This window comes from Bombus huntii, chromosome 4 (assembly GCF_024542735.1).
Source record: "Bombus huntii isolate Logan2020A chromosome 4, iyBomHunt1.1, whole genome shotgun sequence".
Lineage (NCBI taxonomy): Eukaryota > Metazoa > Arthropoda > Insecta > Hymenoptera > Apidae > Bombus > Bombus huntii.
In genome coordinates, this window is record NC_066241.1 from 4,899,182 (window position 1) to 4,923,425 (window position 24,244).

Sequence of the window (24,244 nt, forward strand, 5' to 3'; positions counted from 1 at the left end):
GCTTGTTGTGTTATCGACGTGAAATAGCGTCTGGACGATCTAACTTCGAATTCCAACGCCGTATACCTTCTTGGTTCGCGATGACAAGGACGAAAGTTGGACAGCTTGGTCGCGTCGATGAATATGCGTATCGATATGATCGAAGGTATGCACGGTGTAACCATATTAGCGAACAGTCGATATATTGTGCGCACGAGCCGATATACGTGTGTATATTAACTAATATGCAAGATCGCTTTGGTCAGGGACGCACGCGCATCGTTCCATCCAATCGGAACACAGATTCGATTCTCGATCTTCGTCACGAAGAAATTAATACGTGCCGATACACGACGATAATTTTATCATTCCTGCGGCGAACACGATTACGCAAGATTACGCGTATTTCAATTCCGAAAACCCAATTACACGAGCAGCGTACGCGAAAAAGAAAAACTCGCAAATATCTGGATGTAGGTTCGTCATCGGTTAGACCGAACGATTTCCCACGAACGTGAAAACAGATCTGTATAGTCGGACACGAATCTGCAAGCTTGTAATAGGAGAAACGTGCCTGGTATACCAGTGGATAATGGGAAATCGTGGAGTTAATAAGTCAACGCTAATTATACGCAATAGCGCGAAGATAACTACCGCTCCGCTTGGATTTATGATTTCGACGAGGAAGGCTCCTCGAGGCGCACGGTCGAAGAGTAAAATAAACGATAAGAGAAAAAGAAAAGAATCGACCGGAGAGGATATCGATTTGTGTTCGATAAACACGACTGAAAATTAATTTCTCCTACGGCGATTCTAGTCAATGCGTATTACGTATACGATTCACGAACAGCTTCGTCAGCTTGAACCATAAATTACCGGTGGAGTCGATTAAAACGTCTGACGAGTAGGAAAGCCGCTTTATCTCGACTCCATTGACGAGCGACCAAACCGACGATGATTCCACGCACAATGCCAGTCGCATTTGCATAAAAACGTCTCGTGCAACCGCATAACGTCCGATGAAACCTTCCGAGTCCTTGGTAGGTAAGCAAAGGAAAAGAAGACGACGAACCTTCCCGATGCTTCCTCGGTTCATCCAAAAAGTTTCGACGGATTTTTCGCGGTAACACTGGACCGTGAGTCCAACTCTGTTTCTACGGATCTAAGCTAGAATTAGAAAGAACATTCGAGGCGATCGATGGTTTCTCGGAAGATTGACGCACGTTTCAACTGGTTGGATACAAATCACACGGTGTACAGACGTACGTCTGAAACGATGCAGGAAAGGTTTATGAAAGACACGCATGAAACTAAACACGTATAGATTACGTAACGCGTGGTAAATTTAGAAGATGGAGCCGATAAAGCGGACACAGCGTGATTTTCTGCGCGAGCGACCAACACGATGCATCGGCGCTCGATTAGTGGAACGGATGGCACGACACACTACTAAATGGATTTGCATAAAAATGTCTACAACGACTGCATAATGCGGTTGCAGTTTGCCTCGAGAGACCTTGACGGCGTGAGACCTTCCTGACATCAACAGATACGTGAAAGCTGCACACGTGCCTACACGCTTTTCTATGCCTCTCTTCATCGACCCTGACGCAGATCCAAAAACGAGAATCTCCAGCTGTTTCGAACCGCGATCTCGCTTGTCGAAGATACGATGCAATTCCAGGGAAATTCATTCTCACGTGTAATTTCACATGCGAGATAAGAGACGATCCTGCACGAACGGTGCGATTATGGAAAAATTCTCACCGATTTTTTGATCGATCAAGCGTAAACAATACCGACGCTATTACCGATCTCTCGCAACCACGGTTGCGAACTCGTCGTCCGAGAATATTGAGACGTACTCGAGAAGAACGAGGAATTTCTACCGCTTCATCTGCGGAATCAACGTGTCGCGAACGACAGCTAACGAACAATTGATTCGACCGATATGATACGCCAGCCAAACGACGATCAAGTCCATCTTTTCCCAATTTCGTAGAGAAACTTAAACGATCAACGTTTGATTTTCGAAAAGCAAATGACCTATTTCCACGAGTTTGTTTATCGCAAGAAGGCGACATAAATAACAGCAAGTTTCACGTTGTATAGAAAGATGTTTGTAACATCGTCGCTTTTTTCTGCTTCGCAGTTTACGAATCAATGTGACTTCCGAACGAGTCACGCGTGTTACGAGTATAAGATGGAAATTCGTACGCTGGTATCGATGGATATTAACGCGGTATCGGTAGCAAGATCGAAGCAAGATCGAATCGATCGATTATCCGTAGAATACCAAACAATCGTCGATCACATCGTAATCGCCTGTCGTGGGTTAACGGAACCGCGGTGAACGATCAAAGTGATCGTTTAAAGCAGTGCACGAGGATCGACTGGCAATTTTCCCGTGACAACGCGTACACCTCGACCGATTTCGTGAACCAATGCCACCTGGATACGCCATTTTGAAAGTTAGCGCTTTTTAAATGCGACCTACGTAACGTATCGGAAATAGACACCGACCGGTGTACCACGAAACCGCAAGAAAAGTTGCCAGCTTCTCGAGACTCGGAGCGGATAACGTGCGCTCGCGGTTGGCATCTGCTTTGAACCGTATTCGATCCGTCTTCCAGTTGCTCCAGTACTGGTATTCGTTCCACTATACCCAATGGCGATGGCCTTGACGTGTTTCTTGCCTTTGACGCGCTCGTATCTCTCAACATGGAGAGAGATTGACAACTGCTTGGACAAATCGGTGCCGACCGCGTTCCTAACTGCCTCCTGTGTGTTCTTCGATGCCATCGATCGATCGATCGATCGATCGATCGAGACACCATTCATAGACCACATGTTCCACCATACAAACGCAACATTACACCGATACAGTTTTTCCTTGGATCGTTTCTTCGTGTAAATATTCGCTTTAACATCGCTACGATGCGCGTGGTTATTTTCAACACCTATTCGATCTTTTTCGGCGGTCAAACACCGAAAATATCTTCGGCCGACCTTCTTCGTTCCCTGCAGACAACGTTTGTCATTTCTTAGAATCCATAGTATTCTTATTTTCCACCGAATGTGAAATCGAGCGGAAATTTTCGTATTCGAATATAACCTCATCGTGCCGAATACAGGTTACCGTCTTTAGAGAGTATCGCTTTCTCAAATCCGTTGTCTTTTCTCGATTGTAAGTCGATGCAAAAGATGTCCATATGCGGATCATTGTTATAGCGACGATGGCGAGTGCCTCTGGTACCGTGCTACGCTCTTTCTTCCCAAAATTTCATTCGAAAACTTTCGTAAAGCCTGCGTGATGTATCTCTTATTTATACGCTCGTATTGAGCAACTATGCTTTTATGCGCAATAAATAATGGAACGATTGGTACCAACCATTGATAAATTGCAAAAGTCAGACATTTTCTCAATTTTAATGCACCTTGCAATATGTCTAATTGTAAGCTTCTAATCGTAAAAAGAAATCAATCGCACGAGTACTTGTGTGATTCAGTGTACAGCGATACAACGGAATCACGCACACAAAACGAATAAATAACGATATAATTCGTTTGTTCGTGCAACAAAGAACTCGATAGACCGTTTAAGACCGTTTAATCGTTATTACGATGTTCTTTTCTTTTTTTTCTTTTTTTTTTTTAGTGCAGTAGGTGATAAACATGCAACACGATCTACGGATCGGTGTCCGTTACGATAAATGCATCTGTTCACCGGGAAGTAAATTATTAAATGTTCGCCACGCCTCGAGTTCCGCGCGAAGCGCATACGAATCACGTTCCGTGGAATTTACATATTAGGTCGTTTCGCGTGGTCATTACCTGAAAGTCAGACAGAGGAATATATCGTCGTACCTTCTAGTATTCTCGGGCCGCGGTGGAATTATTTTTAATTGAACCGGAAAAAAGAATGGAAAATAAAATACGATCGCGATATTTCATTGTCGGTACCGTAGGATCGCGAAGAAGTTGAGCATAAAAGACAACCGTAACGCGTATTCATTGGGATTCCACATAAATAGTACGTCGCCGATAATAAATCGTTGAATCAACGAGAAAGAGCTAACGAAGCGACGGTCGCGAGTCTTTCATAAATGGATTAATTCAAAGTGAAACACGATTGGTGGAATTCATCCTCCTCCATCAAGCGTGTTTAGAAAAAAGCCTGTTGAATATTTATGCTTTCGCACTGATGTCTTATTTATCAACGCGATCGAATTCCATTTGTACAAATACCAGGCAACGTTACGCGCGATTTCGCTCGCAGACGATACCTTGCATTTCCTATTTTTTCGCAAACAAGCGGTTTTAAAATTCAATACTACGATTCGGCACTTCGTTTGTACAACGCGCATCTTGCTACTAACATACTGCGACTCTGTTCTTCTAAACTGTTCCGAGGACAAACGGTTTATCCGACCAGAGTTCGTATATTAGGAGAATCCACCTGCCCCTATCTATTATGTTTCGTTCGCATAATAGAAATTTACATTCTGATAATTAGATTCGGTCGGTAGGAGTTCGACTAATCAGATGTTAACTAATACTTTGATTTATCGATAAATGAAGTTCAAGCGTATATCTTGAAAGAGATAATCGCGTGTCTTTCTTTCCTTCCTTGTCTGTACTTTCAAGATGAAAAAAATATACACCGAATCTCATAGCTGAATACGGTTTCGTAACGGATCGGTGTCGAAACAGTTTTATTAAGAAAGGGTCACTGTATGCGAAACGTCGTTCAACGATCACGATCCTCGTTAAATGCGTTAACAAAATATTCGCCTACGCGAGAGACCCTCGATTCCTCGATGCATATCTATGAGCTTTCGTCCGGCTAAATAAATCCGCAATGGTTCGTTTGTCTTTGCTAAACAATTTCAACGATGCAAAGGTTCGATGGAAACGAGGTCAACGAATAGAGCGAGCTCTCGCACCGTTCCGACCGGTGCATTGGAAATTATGCTCTCACCTGCCCGAGGGCGGCTATCGAAACACGATGTCGATGATAAATCGACCGCATCGACGTCTCGATAATAATAATTCACGCGATCGTTACGTGCCCGGTTATTTTCTTCGTTAACGTTCGCGATCAATGGAAAAATCGAATCATCGTTTCGAATGCGTGCTCTATGCGTCTTCTCCGGAGAAAAAGACAGCGTCGGTCGACGTGGTTCGTATTTTTCTTTTTTTTTCCGCCAGACGTTCTCGTTTCGACGTGTCTGCCAGGAAACGCTGCTATTCGTTTGCCTTTTGAAATCGCGTTGATTTCTTGACGCAGTTGGAAAGAGCGTGCTGTTTGGCTGTTTCGAAGAATTCGCAGATCGAAAGCTAAGAAAGAAACGATTCGAGTTAAACTTTCTGCCATTTATTCCGCGAGAAACCGTTGGTCTTCTTCGATAACGAGTTCCTTCGAGTAGCTTCTAAACGCTCGCAGAGTGTTTAATTTCTCGTCTGTTCTCGCCTCTCGAACGAGTTTCGTCGAGACCGTAGCGAACAACGACCAAACTATACCACGTTTGTTAAACGAGACAGATGGAGACGAACGTTTCAGTAAAATTGAAAATTACTTCGATGTACGAGCTGTAACGTTGCTTTATCGAGAGAAAGAAACTGTTGCCTTGCGATCTTTAGTCGTGAAATTTGTAGTTCCTCGCAAGTGTGAACGAGGCTAAACGCGAGAACCATCGCGAGTTAATGACCATCGCCAGTTAATGACCGTCACGATCAGACGTCTATAATGGTAATAATACAGAAACCGATAGCGCAACGTCCCAAATGATTACACGATTACTCGTTAATAACGCTTTTCCTTTATCTTTTATCCTTCTTCTTTTTCTAATGCTCAACGATTTTCGAAGGATTATCTTCTCTGGAAGCGTGGGACAGTCTTTGGAGCGTGTTCGTCGTTCGAACGTAGTCGCGATTGTTTCTGTGCCAGCGCGGATCGACCGTTCGTAGTACGTACGTGCGTGCGTGTATGCGAGCGAGTTGCAAAATCACGAATGCACCAGGAGTGCAGAACGCGGTACAGTGAATAGTTTCTGCAAAGATAAAGAACTTGGAATAAAGCGTGGAAGGACAGAGTTTCCAAAAAGAAGTAGAACTCTGTCTGTGAATCTGTCGTCGGCCGTTCGGTTGCGCTTTCGAGATTTTAACTCTGTTTCGGGGAGAGAGGCGGACTGCGGCATATACGTATGTCGGCATTGCGACATCGCTAATGCATCGTGAGTACAGAATGTAGCCGTGGATGCACTGCAAAATTACGAGAATAGCGAACAACGGCTGGAATTCCCTTCTGCTTATGGAAGTGTTCGAAACGGAGCGACTTAAATCCTCGTGAGAAGGGGAAGGAGGAAAACGTAGGAAAAATATGTAGATGCGAAGAGATTCACGCGGTACGTTGAACCGAATCGGACGTGAGACAAATGAATCAATGAAGACGATGCGGTCGAGCGTCTAATTGGCGTAGACAACAATCGCACTGTATTAATGAACGCAACCTTTCGACGAGAAGGAGAGGCAAAAGAATCGACAATACGCGAATAATAAACCAGCTGGTACTTTCTAAGACGCGTTTTCTTTTTTATATTGGCTTGGTCGGAAAGTTTGCAACGTGTTCGATAGTCGATGATTAATGGTATGTGTTTGATACAAGCGAGGAAGATACGGTTAAACGAGAAGTTGGATATCGAAAGAAATTGACGAGAAATATCCGGAAGTGATTAATTACGGCGATCTCGTTTTTCAATAAGATAATATTTTTCTCACAGTCAATGGATCTCTCTGGACCGATAAACAGCACGCAAAAAATATTAGCCATCGATTAATCCGACTTTTATGCAACTTTCCCAGTTACGAGGCAATTGGCTTGTAGTTTGCGTATCGATCAAGAACAGGCAAACGATGCTGAATCATAACGTTCGTTCGTCTTCTTCTTTTTTTCAATTTCATCCATTATCTAAATTAATCTAATAGTATTTTCAGCCTTGTAATAATCAAAATACCTATACGCAAATAGAAACCTAATAGAAGAACCAGTTTGCCGCCTGAGATTCCGTTTGTCGTACGTTTTACCTGAATAAAGCCGATCGATTTTTAATTATGAATCGGAGATTAGAGATCTTTTCGCGCGAAGATCCAACGAACGAAACGACGATTCGCAAGAGGACCATTCCTGACAGGAAAGCACGCGCGTATACCGATCGTCGACTGGTTGCGAAATTCCTAATGTACTCGACGCACCGATACGCGTAGCCAGTACACGCGTGCAGAATCTTCTCGCATGGACTCACGAACCGAAGGACGTTTGCCCGTCATCCAAACAATGCAACCAGAGATACATCGGGGATACGGACGTCTCGGATTGCCGCGTTTTCTCGCACGAAGCTCTTCGAATGGTGTCGTGCAAACGCTTTGAACGCGCGTCCGCGATCTCAACGACACCTCCAAGGCTTCTACATCTTTCGCGCCTCTTCCATTCTTATCTGTCGCGTTTTTCTGTTCCCATCCTTCGCGCACTCGAGTTTCGCAACGCGGCCTCTTCATTAACCGCTTCGAGCGCCCTTAGAAAACCGCGGCCTCCTTTTTCGCCATTTTTCTCGCCGTGCAACTTCTCCCTTTTACAAGATGCTTGGGAATCTTCGTGAAACAGATCTCCAAGATTATATATGTTTATTTGCATAAAATGGAAGAACGTGGCAGAATTACGATAAACGCTGTTTTACCAGGCTCTTCCTTCGCATATTTTTGAAACGTAAGACATTTTTCGTTAGCCTTTTCGCAGCCCTTTTGGGTCGTGGCGAGGAAATTACGTTTGACGAGAAATCGGTAACAGAAATACGTTCTTTTTTACTTTACACTTAATTTACAATAATTTACTTAGTTTAAGGACGTACCTGTGATAAAAGAAATAAACGATCAAGGAGTACTTCGATTCGAATGAAACTGTGGAAGCGAGGAACATAAATAATCTGCAAACGATTTTATCCAACTGAACAACAGTATCCGTGTTACTGACACAAAGTTCGGTTTCGCAATAACATCGGTATATGTGCGAAACTAATATCCCGTCGACTACAGATTTTCTCGATCATCCGAGAAAACGACAATCGCATAACCCGAATTCGACGTAACTACGTATCTCGAAGCAATTTATTCTTCGAAAATTTTCTAAATTTGCATTCTCGAAAAACGAAACGCTACGATCAATAACAGCAGAGTTAATACGACAGATTTCTACCGAAAATATCTCTGTATGGAATTCACGGCGTATTATATTCGTCGCGTGAACCGTGAGAGTGTAGGAGAACGCGTGTATCACTGCGTGATTTATCACTTTATCAACGCGGGGCGTATATCGGGCGTAAAACAGCCAGAATCGATATATATATATATAGATATATATACCGTAATACGGTGCTGAAACAAAACCAGGAGAAAGAGGGAAGAAAAAAGTGCTGGGAAGAACAATGAGACACCTCTATGGGTACCGTTTCCGATTCGTTCCCCAATTCAAGCCGAACGATAAAAAACGTATCGCGAGGCTCGTGATTTACGGTGGACCTGGTCGACTGCTAACGGTACGAGTCTCTGGGATCGTTTCGAAAGAAAACAAATGGCGGTGTATCCCTTTTACTTTGGATCTTATTTCGGAATCGCGCTAAAAGTATAACACCATATGCACGCGAAACGAATGTGAACCTGAATGTTTGCATAGTGGCATGAACGATTTGAACAAGCACGGACGCGTCGATGAGATATAAATAATTGAAAATTAAGCAAACTTGTATCAAAGTATCGCGAATAAGCGAAAAGTGGCTGACAAAAGTATACGATAGGCGCGCGAAGCTTTTTAACTTTGGCAAACTAGGACAACCTCGGTTCGACGACTCGAAGATTCCAGCGAAATTTCATACTCGAATCTGCTTTTCCTCTAAACTTTTATCGTTGCTGGAAAAATTTCAAACGTCCAACGAAACTACGATTGGAAAGAGTTGCACGATGACTGGTAGAGACACGGGGAAGTATCTCGGAAAGAGTGTTTTCAGATCTTTTAAAAGCCTAGAATAGCGAAAGAACTAGGCCTGGATATAAACGACCCGGTTTACTCGCGTAGTATGAAAAGATATGTTTATCTACGGACGCTGTATAAAGAGTGCAACGTGATTCAGCAAAAAGTAGACCATCCATCAAGAGCCGTGTAAAAGTTGCCGTGGCATCGTAGTGCCGGTGAGATTAACGCGAAACATTGTAATCATAACTAAAATAAAAAAAAAATATAAAGATATATATCCAATACTTTTTGTAGCCACTTGTATATTCCACTTAGCCGAATCCACAGATCCTACGTCTAAAGGGAAGGCTAATAATTCGCATCGTTTACCGTGCAGAAAGTTCGTCGCATCGATACACCAAGTATCGCTTTACTAACTATGGAAACCATGAAACGAGAAAGATCGGAGAGTGCCGGAAGGATAGCTCGGAAGATCGTTCATCCTGCCATGTAAATCCACGCGATATCTAACATCGATGCATTATATACGTTTCCCAAGATCCAACGCTGCGCGGTTAGATCAGAAACGTACAAGCTTAGATCTCCTTAAATCAAGTATTTTCTGATATTTCTACTCGCGGAGCTCGAACACACGAACCGGGAAGCCGAAAGCGGAGAGTCACGAGGAAAGTGAGCGTTCTCGATGCCGGAAGACCGAGACGAGCTGTTTTCGCGATCGTGGATCGCGCGCGCCGCTGCTCAGTATGTAAATGCGCGTTATATCTGGCATCGCGCGAGTATTACACTCCGTAGCTAGAGCACTAGCAGCCCGCTCGCGTTTGTCCCGTGTATTGTGTGACTGCGCGCAGATTAGAGACACACGAGGCTCGCATTCCTCGCCGACCGATCGAAAGTAGCCAAGCAACGGCCACGCATCGCAGCCGCGAACAATTAATCGTGCAAGATGGAAAACACAACTAACGTGCACGCAGGAATGCGCGTGATGCGCGTAACATCGACAATCAGGTCCGTGATTGCGCTACACGGGAATCAAATTAGCATCGAGCAGCATCGCCATTAGAGTCCGGATGGGAGAACTATGGAGAACGATAGGCGTATTTGCCGATCTATCTAGGACCCTCCCTGGCTCTTTCGTCCTTTTGCTTCTCTTCTTCCTCCGTAGGATTAGTCCTTTTCCTCGGATAGTTTCAAAGCATTGGTTAGTCAGACTAGTTGGAACAAACGTTCGCGTGTCCTTCCTAGTCGCATAGTCGAATTATTACGAAATTTGGATTTATTTTGTAACTTTGCGATCAATCGTAATTGTCCACTCAAACGTAGCTAACGTTAAGAAACTAAAACTAAAAATTCGCTGCTCGCAATTTTCTTTCAGCAGGAACGAAATTTGAAGTTTCCCTGGAACATTGAATTTCGATGAAATTATGAAACATTTCGTTTAAGATGCGTGCCATTAGAGACGACTGCCCTGCAGCGAATAATCCAGAGAGAAGCACGTGCGTTTGCAGTGCATGTGGCGCGCGTTACGCGCATAAACCAACCCCTGCTTGTGCAGCCGCGTGTTTACCGCGTGCGAGCGCTCTGCCGGGCAAGATAAACGCGTGGCTGGCACGCAAATGCGGAAAGCCGTCGAATCAATCGCGGCATTGTTCGCGACGCGGTGATAGGAAAGAGACCAACAGAAACTGACTTAATGGACACCCCCGCTTTTTCGTTCCGTACGTCTAATCGCGAAGGAGAAAGAGAGTGGAGAGCGTGGTTCGAATCGGAGACGCGTCTCCTCGACGTTTTTTGGATTTTTGGATGGAAAAAACGGATTTTTTGGTCACGCTTTGCCGTATCAGGGTTCCACGGTTTTATAACACGGCTCGTCGCGTCGGCGTGTTTCACAAATTTATCGAGTATCGAGCGTGCGAACCGAAACGAGTTTCACGAACAACTTCAACCCGCACCGATCTAACGAACGTTCGATTATGGAGTTCTATTAAAATTCCCAGTGCAGACATACACATTGAACGATAATGAACGCAAAATTTACGAGTATACCGATAACACGATGCAGGCTGACCTTGGCCATCCTAAACCACGGAAATTCGAAGGTTCGTCGAGTCGATGCGCGGCCACCAGTACCTCCAATGGCTGCATGATTAACCTTAATCCAGACTCCGACGAAGAATGGTTGACGTACGAAAAACTCACGGAGATAGTTTTCCTTCGTTCGAAGGCGAAATCGACCGATCATCGATCTGCCTTCTTACGTAACAATCAAGCTAAATCTGTGAACGTTATACGACATCAATCGGCGAAATTAGCGAAGAACAAGAGCATTGTTCTGAAAAATGCGGCTCAACCGGTTGTTTTCGATAAACGGGCCGATGGAGATAAGGCTACCGAGAATATTTCGCCACTGCCGTTGAGGGCGAGCCTTTTCCCTCGTGTCTCGCCCTACGTTCTTTTCCAAAGTCACGATCATATACCCAAAAAACTGCCGAAGGATTTTGCTCGACTTCTTAAATGGAAATTTACCACATCTATGCCTAGGGTTTTAATCAAAATTTTAATCAGTTCTGGATATCAAGTGGTGAATAAAGGGACTGACTGGTCTGGCGTTTGGAACTTATCCAGTAAAGACACGGCGAGGTATCAACGTATGAAAAACTTTCAAAAGGTACGAATTAAGTGAGAAGATTTTTGGAGGAAAAGAAACATCTATATAGTTCGTAGTAAATATATAAATACGTAATTCTAGCGAAATAGTTGAATCGTTATGTTCAGAGTTCTTTAACAGCCATTATAACGACGAATTGAAAGATAGCTAATATTAGAAAAGTGGAACTAAAATTTCCGATATAATTTACTCGATTCCAATGAAATTTATGTTAAAAATCAGATGAACAACATACCAGGATCTGAAAATATAGGCAACAAGGACCTGTTATGGACGCACTTGAATAGAATGTCGCGAAAGTTCGGCCCTCAGGAATATAACTTTATGCCAAGAACGTACGTACTGCCGAAGGAGATACAGAAATTCGAAAGCATGTGGAGCAGACACGGTATGGGTACCACGTGGATAATTAAACCGCCGTCAGCGGGTCGTGGCCAGGGTATCAAGATTGTTAATCAATGGTGGGAGATACCAAAGTGGCATTCGGTAATCATTCAACGATACATCACCAGACCGAAACTCATTAACGGCTTGAAATTCGATCTGCGAATTTACGTTCTCCTAACAAGCATTAACCCGATGAGAATTTATGTCTACAAAGAGGGCTTGGTTCGTTTCGCCTCGGTCAGGTAATTCGACGACCCTAACTTACTCGATATTTCATCGATTTTCACGATAGTGATCAGAACCTGATTTCGTTTCGTGATTTACATAAGCGTTGCGAACAGCGAGAAGTAGATTTATTCGAATCGATTAAACTTCGACGTCTTAAAATTTAATTTACCGCTTTACTTGGAACAATCAAATTTACATATTACGAGATACTCGGCTTTAATTACATTAGCTTTAAACCAGCATCGATCTGTAACAAATAATCAATCATTTTCAAACGTGGATCGTTCAAAAATGATTCACAAGCAAATTATAGTTTGATCCAAGTATCCCAGTTCGCTTAAATAATTCTACTTTATCCTATACTCTGTTAAAGCAATAGTAAATATGTAGATACGTTCGCGGAGCAAATCTAAGCGACAAATACATGCACCTAACCAACAGCAGCGTGAACAAACAAAATCCAGCGTACGTGGTAAACGATGGAGTGAATTCGTTCAAAGGACACAAATGGTCCTTCGCGAGTTTATGGTCGTATCTGAGGCAGGAAAGGGTGGACGTAGCTGACCTATGGTCCCGGATCAAGGATATCATCGTTAAGACTTTCATATCCGTGGAATCGAGCATGAACGCGACTATTTTACAGAGTTTGGTCTCCAGTTACACCTGTTACGAATTGTACGGGTTCGACGTACTTCTCGACGAGGGTTTAAGACCGTGGTTACTCGAAGTGAACATTCTACCGTCGCTGCAGACAGACTCGCCACTCGATATCGCTATTAAGGTACTTATGATTTAAATGGATGTTCGCCGGCTAACTGGAAATTAACGTCTACCATCGCGGTACCAACTTTCCCACAATGGAGGAGTTAGACTCGCGGATAATTATATCTAAACGCGATCGCATACTACATGCACGCTTTTGTCCATAAGTCATCGGTTGAAATATGTGAAAAAATTGTCAATACGAGCTTTAACAAAATAAAACAGCGTATATATCATAGTTTTGAAAATGAGCGTGATCAAAGGGTATCCTAACGCTCGTGGCTGGTAGCGTGGTTTCTTCGCACTTGTCGCCAGTTAATTTCGAACTTTCGAATTCCTCCGCAATGATGCACGAAAACCGCGCGAGACACGCGATAAATTATTTATGGTCAGGTCGATTGAGTCACGCGTGTCATAAGCAGCGATTAATAGCATCGTGTGGCTACGATTTTTATTATTTTGCAGGGCCCTCTGGTGAAGGACGTGTTAAACGTGGCTGGCTACCAAATCCCCAAGAACGAGCAAATTTCGAGCAACGGTGTTTGCAATAAAAAGTACGACTCGATCGGCCATAATTACAGATTGTACAGCACGGCCTTGAACCTCCATGAGAAAACGAAACAGAACGAAATCAACGCGATGCAGACCCGCGACGAGTACCTGGATGGAATCCTGCAGAATTTGACGAGGGACGACCTGAGGCAGCTGATCCGCTACGAGGACGAGCTCAGTCAAGCTGATAACTTTGAGAAACTATTCCCTACCAAGGATTCTTATTTGTATTTCAAATTCTTCGAGGTCGAAAGATACTACGATCGATTACTGGACGCCTGGGAATATCGTTACTCCGATAACAGAAAGGAAGGAATTCGTAGACTGCAACGACATTGCGAAACGATGCAGCACTTAGATCAAGCCACCGATTGAGCACAAACATTGTCGTTCGTTCGTGCTTCGGTATGGAAATTATCCTGTTAATACGGCACTGAAATCGCTTCAACTCTAATTAAAATAGTTCACACGGAGCAAGGTCACTGGCGTGACGCGTGTACTTTCTTACGTAACGTACACGCCTGTTCCTAAGTATATTCGTAAGGGTATTTTCTGGTTTCTTATAAAATCGTTTAAATCACGAAGCGAATGATTAACCGAGTCAGAACTCGTGCAAGCTAACGCTGAATATATGAATTCTTTATTTATGTTAATTTATGTCAACAGATAATAATAGCCAAAGGCTTCGATAATTCCCTTGTCGTTTGCAAGTTCGATCTCGCTTTTTACGAGTGTCCTTAAGAAAATATAACAGCGAAGGAGAAGATAGAATAGCCCAATTCCGATTACGTAATTTTGTTTTGAAACCTTCGTTCGTTCATATTCCCAGGAATTACGTCGAGTTTATATTTTCTTGCTTATCGCGTATTCTGCACGACTGGATAAGTACGCGGCTACTGTTTCTCGATGGACGATTAACACGCTAATCGCGACTAGTTTAATCGTAGATTATTTTGTCTTCGGAGACATCCGATGTCAAAGGAATTCGAGAAATCCGACGAAACCTTACGCCAGTTAATCCACCTTAGTCGAGGGTTACGCAACGCCATAACCGCAAGGTACTGTAAGTCGTTTTAACTATATCGGTCACGTTGACGTCATTCATTCGCCGTTTACAACTTCCACTGAATAGGAGTATCCGTTTCCACGAAGAACTTCCTTTATCGAATTACGCGTAACTCAATTTCCCTTTCGAAATAGTAGTAGCGCTTTGAGCTTTGCTCTTAAGACGAAGCGATCAAACGACGAAACGACAAGTACTTGATACATCGTCGCTCGAAATTATTCGCCTTCTTCCTCGTTTCTATACGCACCTTGTAACGTTCAAGTCCCGTGTCTCACGATGAATCGACTTTCTTTACACAGATGGGTAACTTTGAAATAATCTTATCGTTTCGTCCATTGTTCAAGCGCTCGTGTCGTATAGTCAAGTTAATTTACCCATGATGATAATTTGTCGAGAGATTATGCAGCCAAAATTACACGGTTGCGCAAATACTTTGTAGCCAAGTCCGCCTCGGGTAAATAAAGAAACGCGCAATGTGTCATTTAAATGGAACGAGAGTCACGCCGGGAAAAAACTAGTTTAAATTGAATAATATTCGCGTTGCACAAGCAGCCGCATTAAGGATAATTTGCGAGGATGCTAAACATTTATACGCGAATGATTATTTATGACAAAAACTAAGCAACGTTCTATGCTTTGGTTCGTAGCTTTCAAGTTGCCCGCGTACATCGATGACCAGTTTCACAACAACACTCCAATGCACGCTTTATCCGCATGCAAATGGCAAAAGCAAACTATTCTTGTTGCCGGTCATACGCTGAAAAACGTGTTCATAGGAGTTTTTCCACTCACCGTGTAGGAACTTTGACCCTTAATTACAGACTAGTCGTCTTTCGGACGAATAAATTTCTACTTCATTAACGCGATTCAGCGGGGAATGTCGAAAGCTGCAACGTTCGAATATCTTCCATAGCGAACAATTTCGCTAAACAAGTATACGTGTATCGCCTGACGAATGATAATAATTAGACTTCGATTCGATACTGATATTCGTATTACGTCAATTTCTATGTAGCACGCTAACGTAATAAGTACGTGGAGCTAGCAAATGATCTCAGAGGCTACCGATCTGTAATTAAGCAACGAAGCTAATATCTCGTCGATACTTCGAAAAAAGCAATTCTACAAAGCGATGGAATTCGTCGACTCGTAATTATTCGATGGAACGCGTTTAGCGTGGTCGCGTTGGCAATATTTTCGATCGGTAACGTGCTCGTCACTTCGCTCGAAGGTGACGTAAGTGGCCAGTGAAAGCTCCCCGCGGGCTTCAGAAACGTGAATCACTTCCTGAAAATTCCGTAGACGCGGCATCCAGCGGTTTTCAGTTCATTCAGACGAGCGTTCTCTCGAATCGGCCCGGCTGCTCGTCACATGCAACCTACTTTTCTCCTCGGCGACTGCACGTGAGCATCGCGCTTTAACGCGCCGCTATTTTATCTGTCTCGCGCGTTACGCATACCAACTTATCAACCACGCAAGCCACTGGCTCCGCCGACTTTTTAGTCGACCAAGGCGGAAAGCTGCTCCAACTTTCCTTCGTTAATCCGTCTAAGTAATTATTCTATGCGATTCTAACTCGACCACGGTTTAAGATATTAAACAACGGTCAAAGATTATTATCGTGTCGGAAACGAAATAGGTTCCGGAACGATAGGCGAGGAAACATCTTAAAGTGCAAAGATATATCGCTATGCGAGAGAATACACAGGAGAATGGAACCCTAAAAACTATTAAACGTTAAAAGGTACCGGCTCGATTGACTCTCGTAAACGTTTCGCTGCAAATCCTTGGAAATACAAGCGAGAATTTTTACAGCGTTTCTCTTAGAGTTCCTGTCACGTTCAAGAATTTCGGTAGGTTCCACTAATCCTTATCGACGCTCTTATCGAGCCTGTTTATCCCAATTTGTGTACCTTTGGTACTTTTTCAGCTTTGCGATACCTGCGAGGCGTTTTAGTCTAGGAAACACAGATAGAAACTTTAGAGTGAAGCGACGACTAGATAAACGGTGTTGGGTCTGGTTCTAGAAATATCGGGGCCCAATTTGCCAAACACGATACGATCGACCAGAATTATCTGTTTGCGATCATATTTTATTTCTCTTGCTCTTAATACGTAAAATTGATTCTTTCGCGTCGATGTTTCATTTATTCAATTACGAATAGCCTTTGAATCGAACTTATCGGATAATAAGTTAGTCGTAACGAGACGTTCGATATAATTTGAATCGCAAAGAACCAAAGGATATTAAAAAACGCATGGACAGATGTCGTTCGCTTTCTTAATCTTAACGACAGATCATCGTTCTGAAATTATTTTTTCAAGCAGATACGAGTGTTCTCTGTTCTTCGTCGCGGTCAAGCGTGATAAAATACTGGACTGTTTATCGTGGCTGCGTTCCGACTGTCACATTATTAGCGAGTGTACGGCTGCGTGACTCTGACAATCAGAGCAGAATGAGATCTAAAATTCGCAATCTCACGAATGAATCCACTCGAGTCCGCTTAATTACGACACTGTGATCGCTAGCCTCCGACGTTCGGAACAATCAGCCGCAGATGTACAACTTTCGGAATTCTCGGTTACATACGCAAATCAAACCGCATGACAAGCGTATATCAGAGAAAGTAAAACGCAGCAGGTAAAACGGAAATAGGAAAGAGCGTGGCCCATTTTAAATATCTTTCTAGAGTTTAGTCAAACCTATCGCTTATCTACGCGCTAATCGATTTTATTTGTCTCGGTCGCCTACTTATTTGGCGCACCGTGTATTTTCTCCTAAATCCTCGTTACGTTATTCGCGTTAGTATCGTGTTCTCGCTAGATTCAATTAGAACCAAACACGCGATAAACATTTATTAAACGCGACGTAGTACCACGCCAGGAAAATTTACTTGTAATTCTCAACGAGAACTGATTGTAAAATTCATCCAAATAAAAAAAAAAAATATCGTATTCTCTGCACAGATTAAACCGGAGCAGTGTATGAAAATAGACCAGGTTCGATAGGAATACCGGAAATTGCATTCAACGCCAGAAACAACAGACGTTTCTACCGTAGCAAAACGATACTCAGCGCCGGTGTTCTTTGTCTCTGACTGACGTTGACTCATACTATAGCCTACAATGAGAACAAGACGCGCATGCACGGCAAAGGAAATCTGTTGTGCATTCACGACGATAATAATTGATAGGTGTTCGACGAGGATGGAATCGAGAGCGGCTAAATGGAATCGATTCAACGACGGGATAAACGGTTAATCAAACGAGATTTATAGCGATTGGAATCTAATTCGAGAATACTTTCGTTCGTTCGGTAGATTCTCCGTTTACGGGTCAATTGGATCGTGCGTAAAGCTGTATGTCAATGTTTAGAATTGGAATTTTTTGGATCTTGAGAAATATTCGTGGAACGTTAGCTGATACATTGACACGATGGTACATATTTGTGGCCACGCATCCGTGCTAAACGTAACGACACTTCCACGCCTGTGGTTACAGGTTAAACCAGCCTCTTATTCGGAAAATCCTCGAATTCGCGGAACCACGACAACGTAGATGTCGTTTTTTTCCACTTTTACTTTGTGCGAGTTACACGCGGTGCGGAAGTTACTCAAGCGCTAAAGTCTTTCGCCCGAACCGAATTTCCCAACTAGTTTCGCCTAGAAAAGAAAATGCGATCCGCTACTCTCGCCATCGAGTCTACGATACGGTAAAACTTGATTTATTGCAACGAAATTTTAATCGCGTAATGCTCGATCGAACGAACACCTACTAATTAAATCCGCTTATCTGAGAAATCTTGGCGAGGAGAATCAAAGAATCCCTATTATATCAATCGTTTCACCACCGATAAATTCCAGCAAATTGAGTTCTATTCTACGCGATACAAAATTAACATTTTCTCGCGATAGAAATTACGATCCGATCAAACGCAAGCAACGTTGGATTAGTCACCATGATTGATACTATCCATGGTAAAAATGCTACGGACAAGGGCAATCAGAGCGATATACCGACGAGATAAAGCAAAAGTACTTTCGTCTGTTTCCTATTCGTGGCTGTTAGAATGCGGGACTTGATGAACGAGAAGGCGCGTAATTAGCAGGAATCGACCACGAACGATCGTGCGCTGGCTATTTTCAACGCGTTCTATGTTAAACGCGAGGATATGCGGCCAATTCGAGCGCCACTTTCTCCGTTTCGTTAGAAGAACCGCGTTGGTTTCGTCATCGCCGCGATCGATCGTCGCCTTGGTCCCTCGATCTTCGAAGTCGAAAGTGAATTTCGCGCTACACCGAGTGTCAGTGACCTTTAAACGGGTGCTCACGTGTCGATCGAGCTAAACGAGGTTCGTGATGCCACCGGTGACCGGTGTACATACCATCGGCCATAAATTCGGTGTCATGAGACATTTTATGGCGTAGTAACTGTAATTGGTCGAAGAAAGTGACTCGTTCGATGCTCGATCGTATGTACAAAGTACTTTGCTTTCGTTTATAGACCGGTTCATCTTACGAAGTATAATTGGAGCAGGATTATAGTCGACAATGTTTGAAAGAAATTGTTAAGGTGGAGAATTCAAGGTCTTGCTTTAATAGCGGTTCGTTCACTGGCTGAGTAAATATATTGGTGTATTTTCTAGTCACGTAGTTAAATTGTTATGAAACTTTCCTTTACTTTTTTTCTATATAAACGTAAAAAGAAAGAAACTTTCTAAGAGATATTACAGTTCGAACGCAGCGAAATCTTACAAAGCGATTTGTTCGATTCATCGTCTCGTCTTACGACGATTTTTCCAAAAATCTTCTCGACTATCCCCGTTTTCTTTCGATTAAATTCCATAGAATCGTTAATCGCTACTGTTAAAAAGTATCTTAAATTTAAGAAAAATGTGAGAAGATCGTAAAATTTCTGTTAAGACGTTAAAGGTCCTTCTATTTGTACTGGAATCGTGCTCCGAAAGCTCTTAGAGTTTACGATCCAAGAAAAATCATTCTCACGTGCAATCCTGCCATATCTTCCTAGAATAACGGACACGAGTTTCTACCCTGACTAACGTGGAAAGTCATCTAATCCCCGGATGTTTGGCCGCTAATTATTTCTGATTCGACAAGGTAATCGTACAAAGTTGCACGGAGAAAGCGATGCATAAAATCTACATCTGTATAATGGGAAATGGTGCTGATTCAATCAGTCTCCTTTCCTGAGCGATTATACCCGGTCTCGTTCGATTTATATAATAAATTACCATACAATTTCCCAAAGTAATCAGCTAGCACGGCGCGAACAACGGCCGTCTATCGTAGCGATATTTCATGATACGCGATGGTGGCCATGAACGAGCGAAAAGATCACGAAGAAGCGAAATTATTTATCGCTGGTTCGATACGATTTTCTTGTCACCGACGAACGATTCGACGAAAGTCGTTTTTCTTTCGAAAGGTTTTCTAACACTCGCAATCGCGTCGCTCTTATATAACGCGATGACCATTGAAATCGAACAGCCGAGCCTGCTATAGTATTGTAAAACGACGATTTAATTGCAACGTTCGTTTGGCGAAGAACGCGACGACGTGTAAATCTTTGGACGATAAAAGAGAAACGAAAAAAGAAATGAAAAGAAAGAAAAAGAAAAAGATTGTAAATGTATGAAAAGAGGATCGTAGAGAGGAGAGCGTTATGTGGACGGTTTAACGAGACAACGGAAAGAGTTATTTCTTCCGTAGGGATCAGGACTACAAATTATCCGGCGATTACGTCGTAAATCCCAGGAAACGCGTCTAAAGACGCGAGATCGTTCGATCAACGGCGAAAACACTTGTCTACGCCGTATTAGCATTTAATCAGGGTTTTCTGTTTATAGGTAAACGGCACGAAAGCTCGTTTGAAATAACAGTTATCCGCACGATGCAACCGTGGCTACATGTTACGCGTGCACGTGCGACTACTTTGTGCAATCAGCTATACGTATGTCCAGGTAAAAATTGAAAAATTATCATTCCGGTCTAAACGATCGGTATCTAGTTCGCAATCGGTAGTTGGAACTGCATTATGTCGTGAGCAACATAGATATACACGGTATAGATACACCCCCGTTCAAAAGTACGAGGACATGTAGATCTTTCGTCATATTTTATTCCGAAATGCAAATTATCGCTAAAGTGTGTCGCGAAAGTTTGTAGAAATTATTTGCTACAGCTACGTGTGAATTGATAGGAAAGCAAAAGAATAGAGTTCGAAAAATATATCTGAAAATGGGAAATATATTAAAAAAAAATTGCAGGAGAAAAAGATGAACACATTAACAACTAGAATATCCAAAATTAACATCGTAAAGCAAATGTATTAAACGAAAAGAAAATTCCTAGGTAAAATTTGTATAAAACACGGTGAAATTCATTCTGTGTTCGATTTGATAACTTTATACACGCATTTTCCGTAATCAAGAGAATGTCAGGCCTTTGACACGCTACGTGTCGTACGTGTAACGCGTTAAAAAATGATATCACTGATACGCGCGGTTCGTACCTATTTGTTTCCACCCACGCGTTCTGTCGAGCACAACTTCCGATATCGTGATCGATCGCGAGATCGATACATCGCGAACGCGAACCGCTCGTAAAAGCTCGAACGGGGACAAAGTGCATTTTGTTCACCGGTAGAAAGTGCTGCTATCGATCACGTTGCGCACTTTCTTTCTTACGACGATTACGTGTAGAAGTCGGCGGAGTTCAAGGAACGCCATCGTGCATACGTATATAACGACGCCTTCACTTTTCTTTTCGCGAGCTCGACGTACGCACGTGCAAACAACCATACACTATACATATATTAAAGATTATTCGGAAGCTGAGAATATTTCTCATCCTATACGATAGAGAACCGCGATACAAAATAGAAAAGAGGAAACGATGATTATTCGAAGAAGCATGTAAAGATTGCGATCTTTGTTACGAGCCAGACTGTCAAAGAATGGAGGGAAAAGCGGTTGTGAATCAAAGGTTGCTGCTTTATATATATATAGCAATTCATCGTTAACCGACCATAAACCGAGCGTAAACGAGATACAAATACGTAATAACGCATTTATTTACGTTAGATAGATAACACTAGGGCAAAATTCACTAATAACGTTGCTTTAATTGTACAAGGGAACCAAAGACTCACTCCACAAAGTCGGTTCCAAGAAGTAAAGAGGATAACAATGTCCCATTAACGAAACAAAATTCCAGCCATTTATCGCTACATCGTCGTATCTTACTTCCTACAGCCTGTAGGCTCTATTAATCGGAATGTTGTAAATACACGATCGAACAAGAATCCAAACATTCGTTAATTCTTCCGGAAATAATTAAGCGTATCCTATATGTCGTATATATTAAATTCTGTAATAAACGTTACTCGCCGACTGTATATTGTAGCAACAAAAGTTATCGAAAGGGTATGTACAATTTACACACAAAGAGAAAGAGGCAAGAGCAAACGTGTACGAACACGCGAGAGAATGACGTGCAACGTTTCTATAGACCGCTTAAATACCGAAGGTAACGCCTTTTACTCCTGTATAGAATGTACGCCACCTTGTAGTTGGTGCATGGTGTACGTGTTGGTACATTAATCGTTCAAACCCTAAGCTACACGGAGAGTTTCGATTTCTACCACGGAATCCGCGTTGCCCGAATATAGGTTCGAGCTTTTCCACGATGTTACGGCGGAGATACGCGACACAGTTCGAAACAATCGGGTCTCAACGCGATACAGTCGAATCGATCCGATCGTTCACGAACTCTTCGCTAAAATATCGCACCGAATGGATCGACGCGTGTGACTCGCAAGCCAAATACCAACAACCAACGTATATTCAACTTCGAATTCGTAATCGCGAAGCTAAAACGACGAGATCGTTTTATTTCGAATAAGAGAAAAAAAATGTGCTTTTTCGTTTCTCGTGCCACCAATGGGAGAAATCTATTTTATGCTTTCTTCTCTTATAACGGTTAAACTATGATTAATCGAGTTGTCCGGAATCCATATTGATCAACTTCATAAATTGAAAATAACAAAAAGATGGCGATGTTACGAACACTGTTCTTAAAAGTTCCATTATAGAATTTATCGTTTTTGTCTGTACCATCTTCTTACGATAGAGAAACTTATAAAAATAAATCATTTATTTTTTGAGAATTGAAAATTAATCGCGTAACCAATAAGCACGAGGAATTTGCGAACAGTAGAGTTGATCGATTTGACGTTTAATAAACTCAGCTGCAACTTCTTGCACACTAGCGAGAGCTTCCATTTTTAACGGTAAATAAATAAATAGATTAAAATAGAATTTACTCACGGTGAGGTGTGTCTTGTCAGGCGCGATCGCCGTGATCTCGACTGGCCTTGGTTCAGGTGGATTCGCTTTGCTAAGAATGGCAGCTGGCATTTTCGCGACCAGAGATAGCCTCCTGGTGAGCCGTCTACCTAATTCCGCGCGTCGTCGCACCCTAACACGGGGACCGGTACCTTTGTAGCCTCCGAATTCCATCCTGAGAGACGTGTATCCTCCTTCCTTATCCCCGTGTTCTCATGGAGGCAAACGGTCGCATCTCGTGTGTCACGTGGCCGCACAGATTACACGATCATAACTCGAAGAAAGTCTATCTGCGAGTCGTCAAAACTCTTTACTACAGTATACGATCGAGAACTGCGCTTACAATACGTAGGAATCTTTCGATCGTCCATGTCCCTGGACTGAAACTTTCGTTTACCGTGTCTCCTCCCAGCGTCAACAAACGCATCCTTCGCGAATCATAAACACTAACGAGTCAATCCACCGTTTGCCTGTTTATTTTCAAAGATATCTTGCACGCGCGTCGTCCATGTGAAATCGTCAACACGAACGCTCGTTCTGTTCGAACAGTTGTTGTTAACGGACTTTGCGGATTCGATTTGATCGACTACGACTTTCAATTCGATTCGACTCGATTCGATATGATTCGATCGAAGCCAAAGATCACTCCCGGCAGTCTCGTCACTCCTCCAAATGAACCTGGGTCGTTGACGTATCGGTTTTTTCGAACGCGTTCAAAAACGCACAAGGGTTATACTGGTTTTAGACCAGCGGTTGTCCGCAGTGGATTACACGCACGACGTAAACACTTGCTCGGATGCTGGAGGGCCGCTCTCGGTCGCGTGCACACACACCTTTACGTTTACAACCCAACATCTCTCATACTGACTACGTACACACATGCATCCTAGGCTCACATACGTATATACACCGTGGTGGAACGAGACGAAGAGAGACACAGTATGGTGCGCGCGTGCACCAGGAGATTCGATGGTATTCGAAAAGCAAAGCACGAGGTGCGGAAAAGAGAGCAGCCGGTTCTTGCTGGCGCTCGGTCTGCCTGGCGCGCTTCGACTGAAATTGAATCGCAGCAACCTCCTACCACGCGGCCCGTCACACTGCCGGCCTTCCTAACCGTCGTGCCTTCTCGTCACTCTCGTCGTGTCTTCGCTTCTACCCTACTGAACAAATCCGCGTAAACAAAACGCATTTCAAAACCAGTAACCCGCGCGCACG

At 43.0% G+C, this 24,244-nt stretch overlaps 1 protein-coding gene across 2 annotated transcripts in view; it reads right to left on the reverse strand.

Moving 5' to 3' along the window:
* LOC126864922 (rho GTPase-activating protein 20-like) overlaps positions 1-24,169 on the reverse strand; it is a 179,295-nt gene extending 155,126 nt beyond the window's left edge. For both annotated transcript variants that reach the window (XM_050616812.1, XM_050616811.1), the window contains exon 1: positions 23,012-24,169. In XM_050616812.1, coding sequence (XP_050472769.1) covers positions 23,012-23,203 — 192 coding nt within the window. In that variant the 5' untranslated portion in view covers positions 23,204-24,169. The remainder of the gene's footprint in view (positions 1-23,011) is intronic.
* Positions 24,170-24,244: the final 75 nt, after the last annotated feature.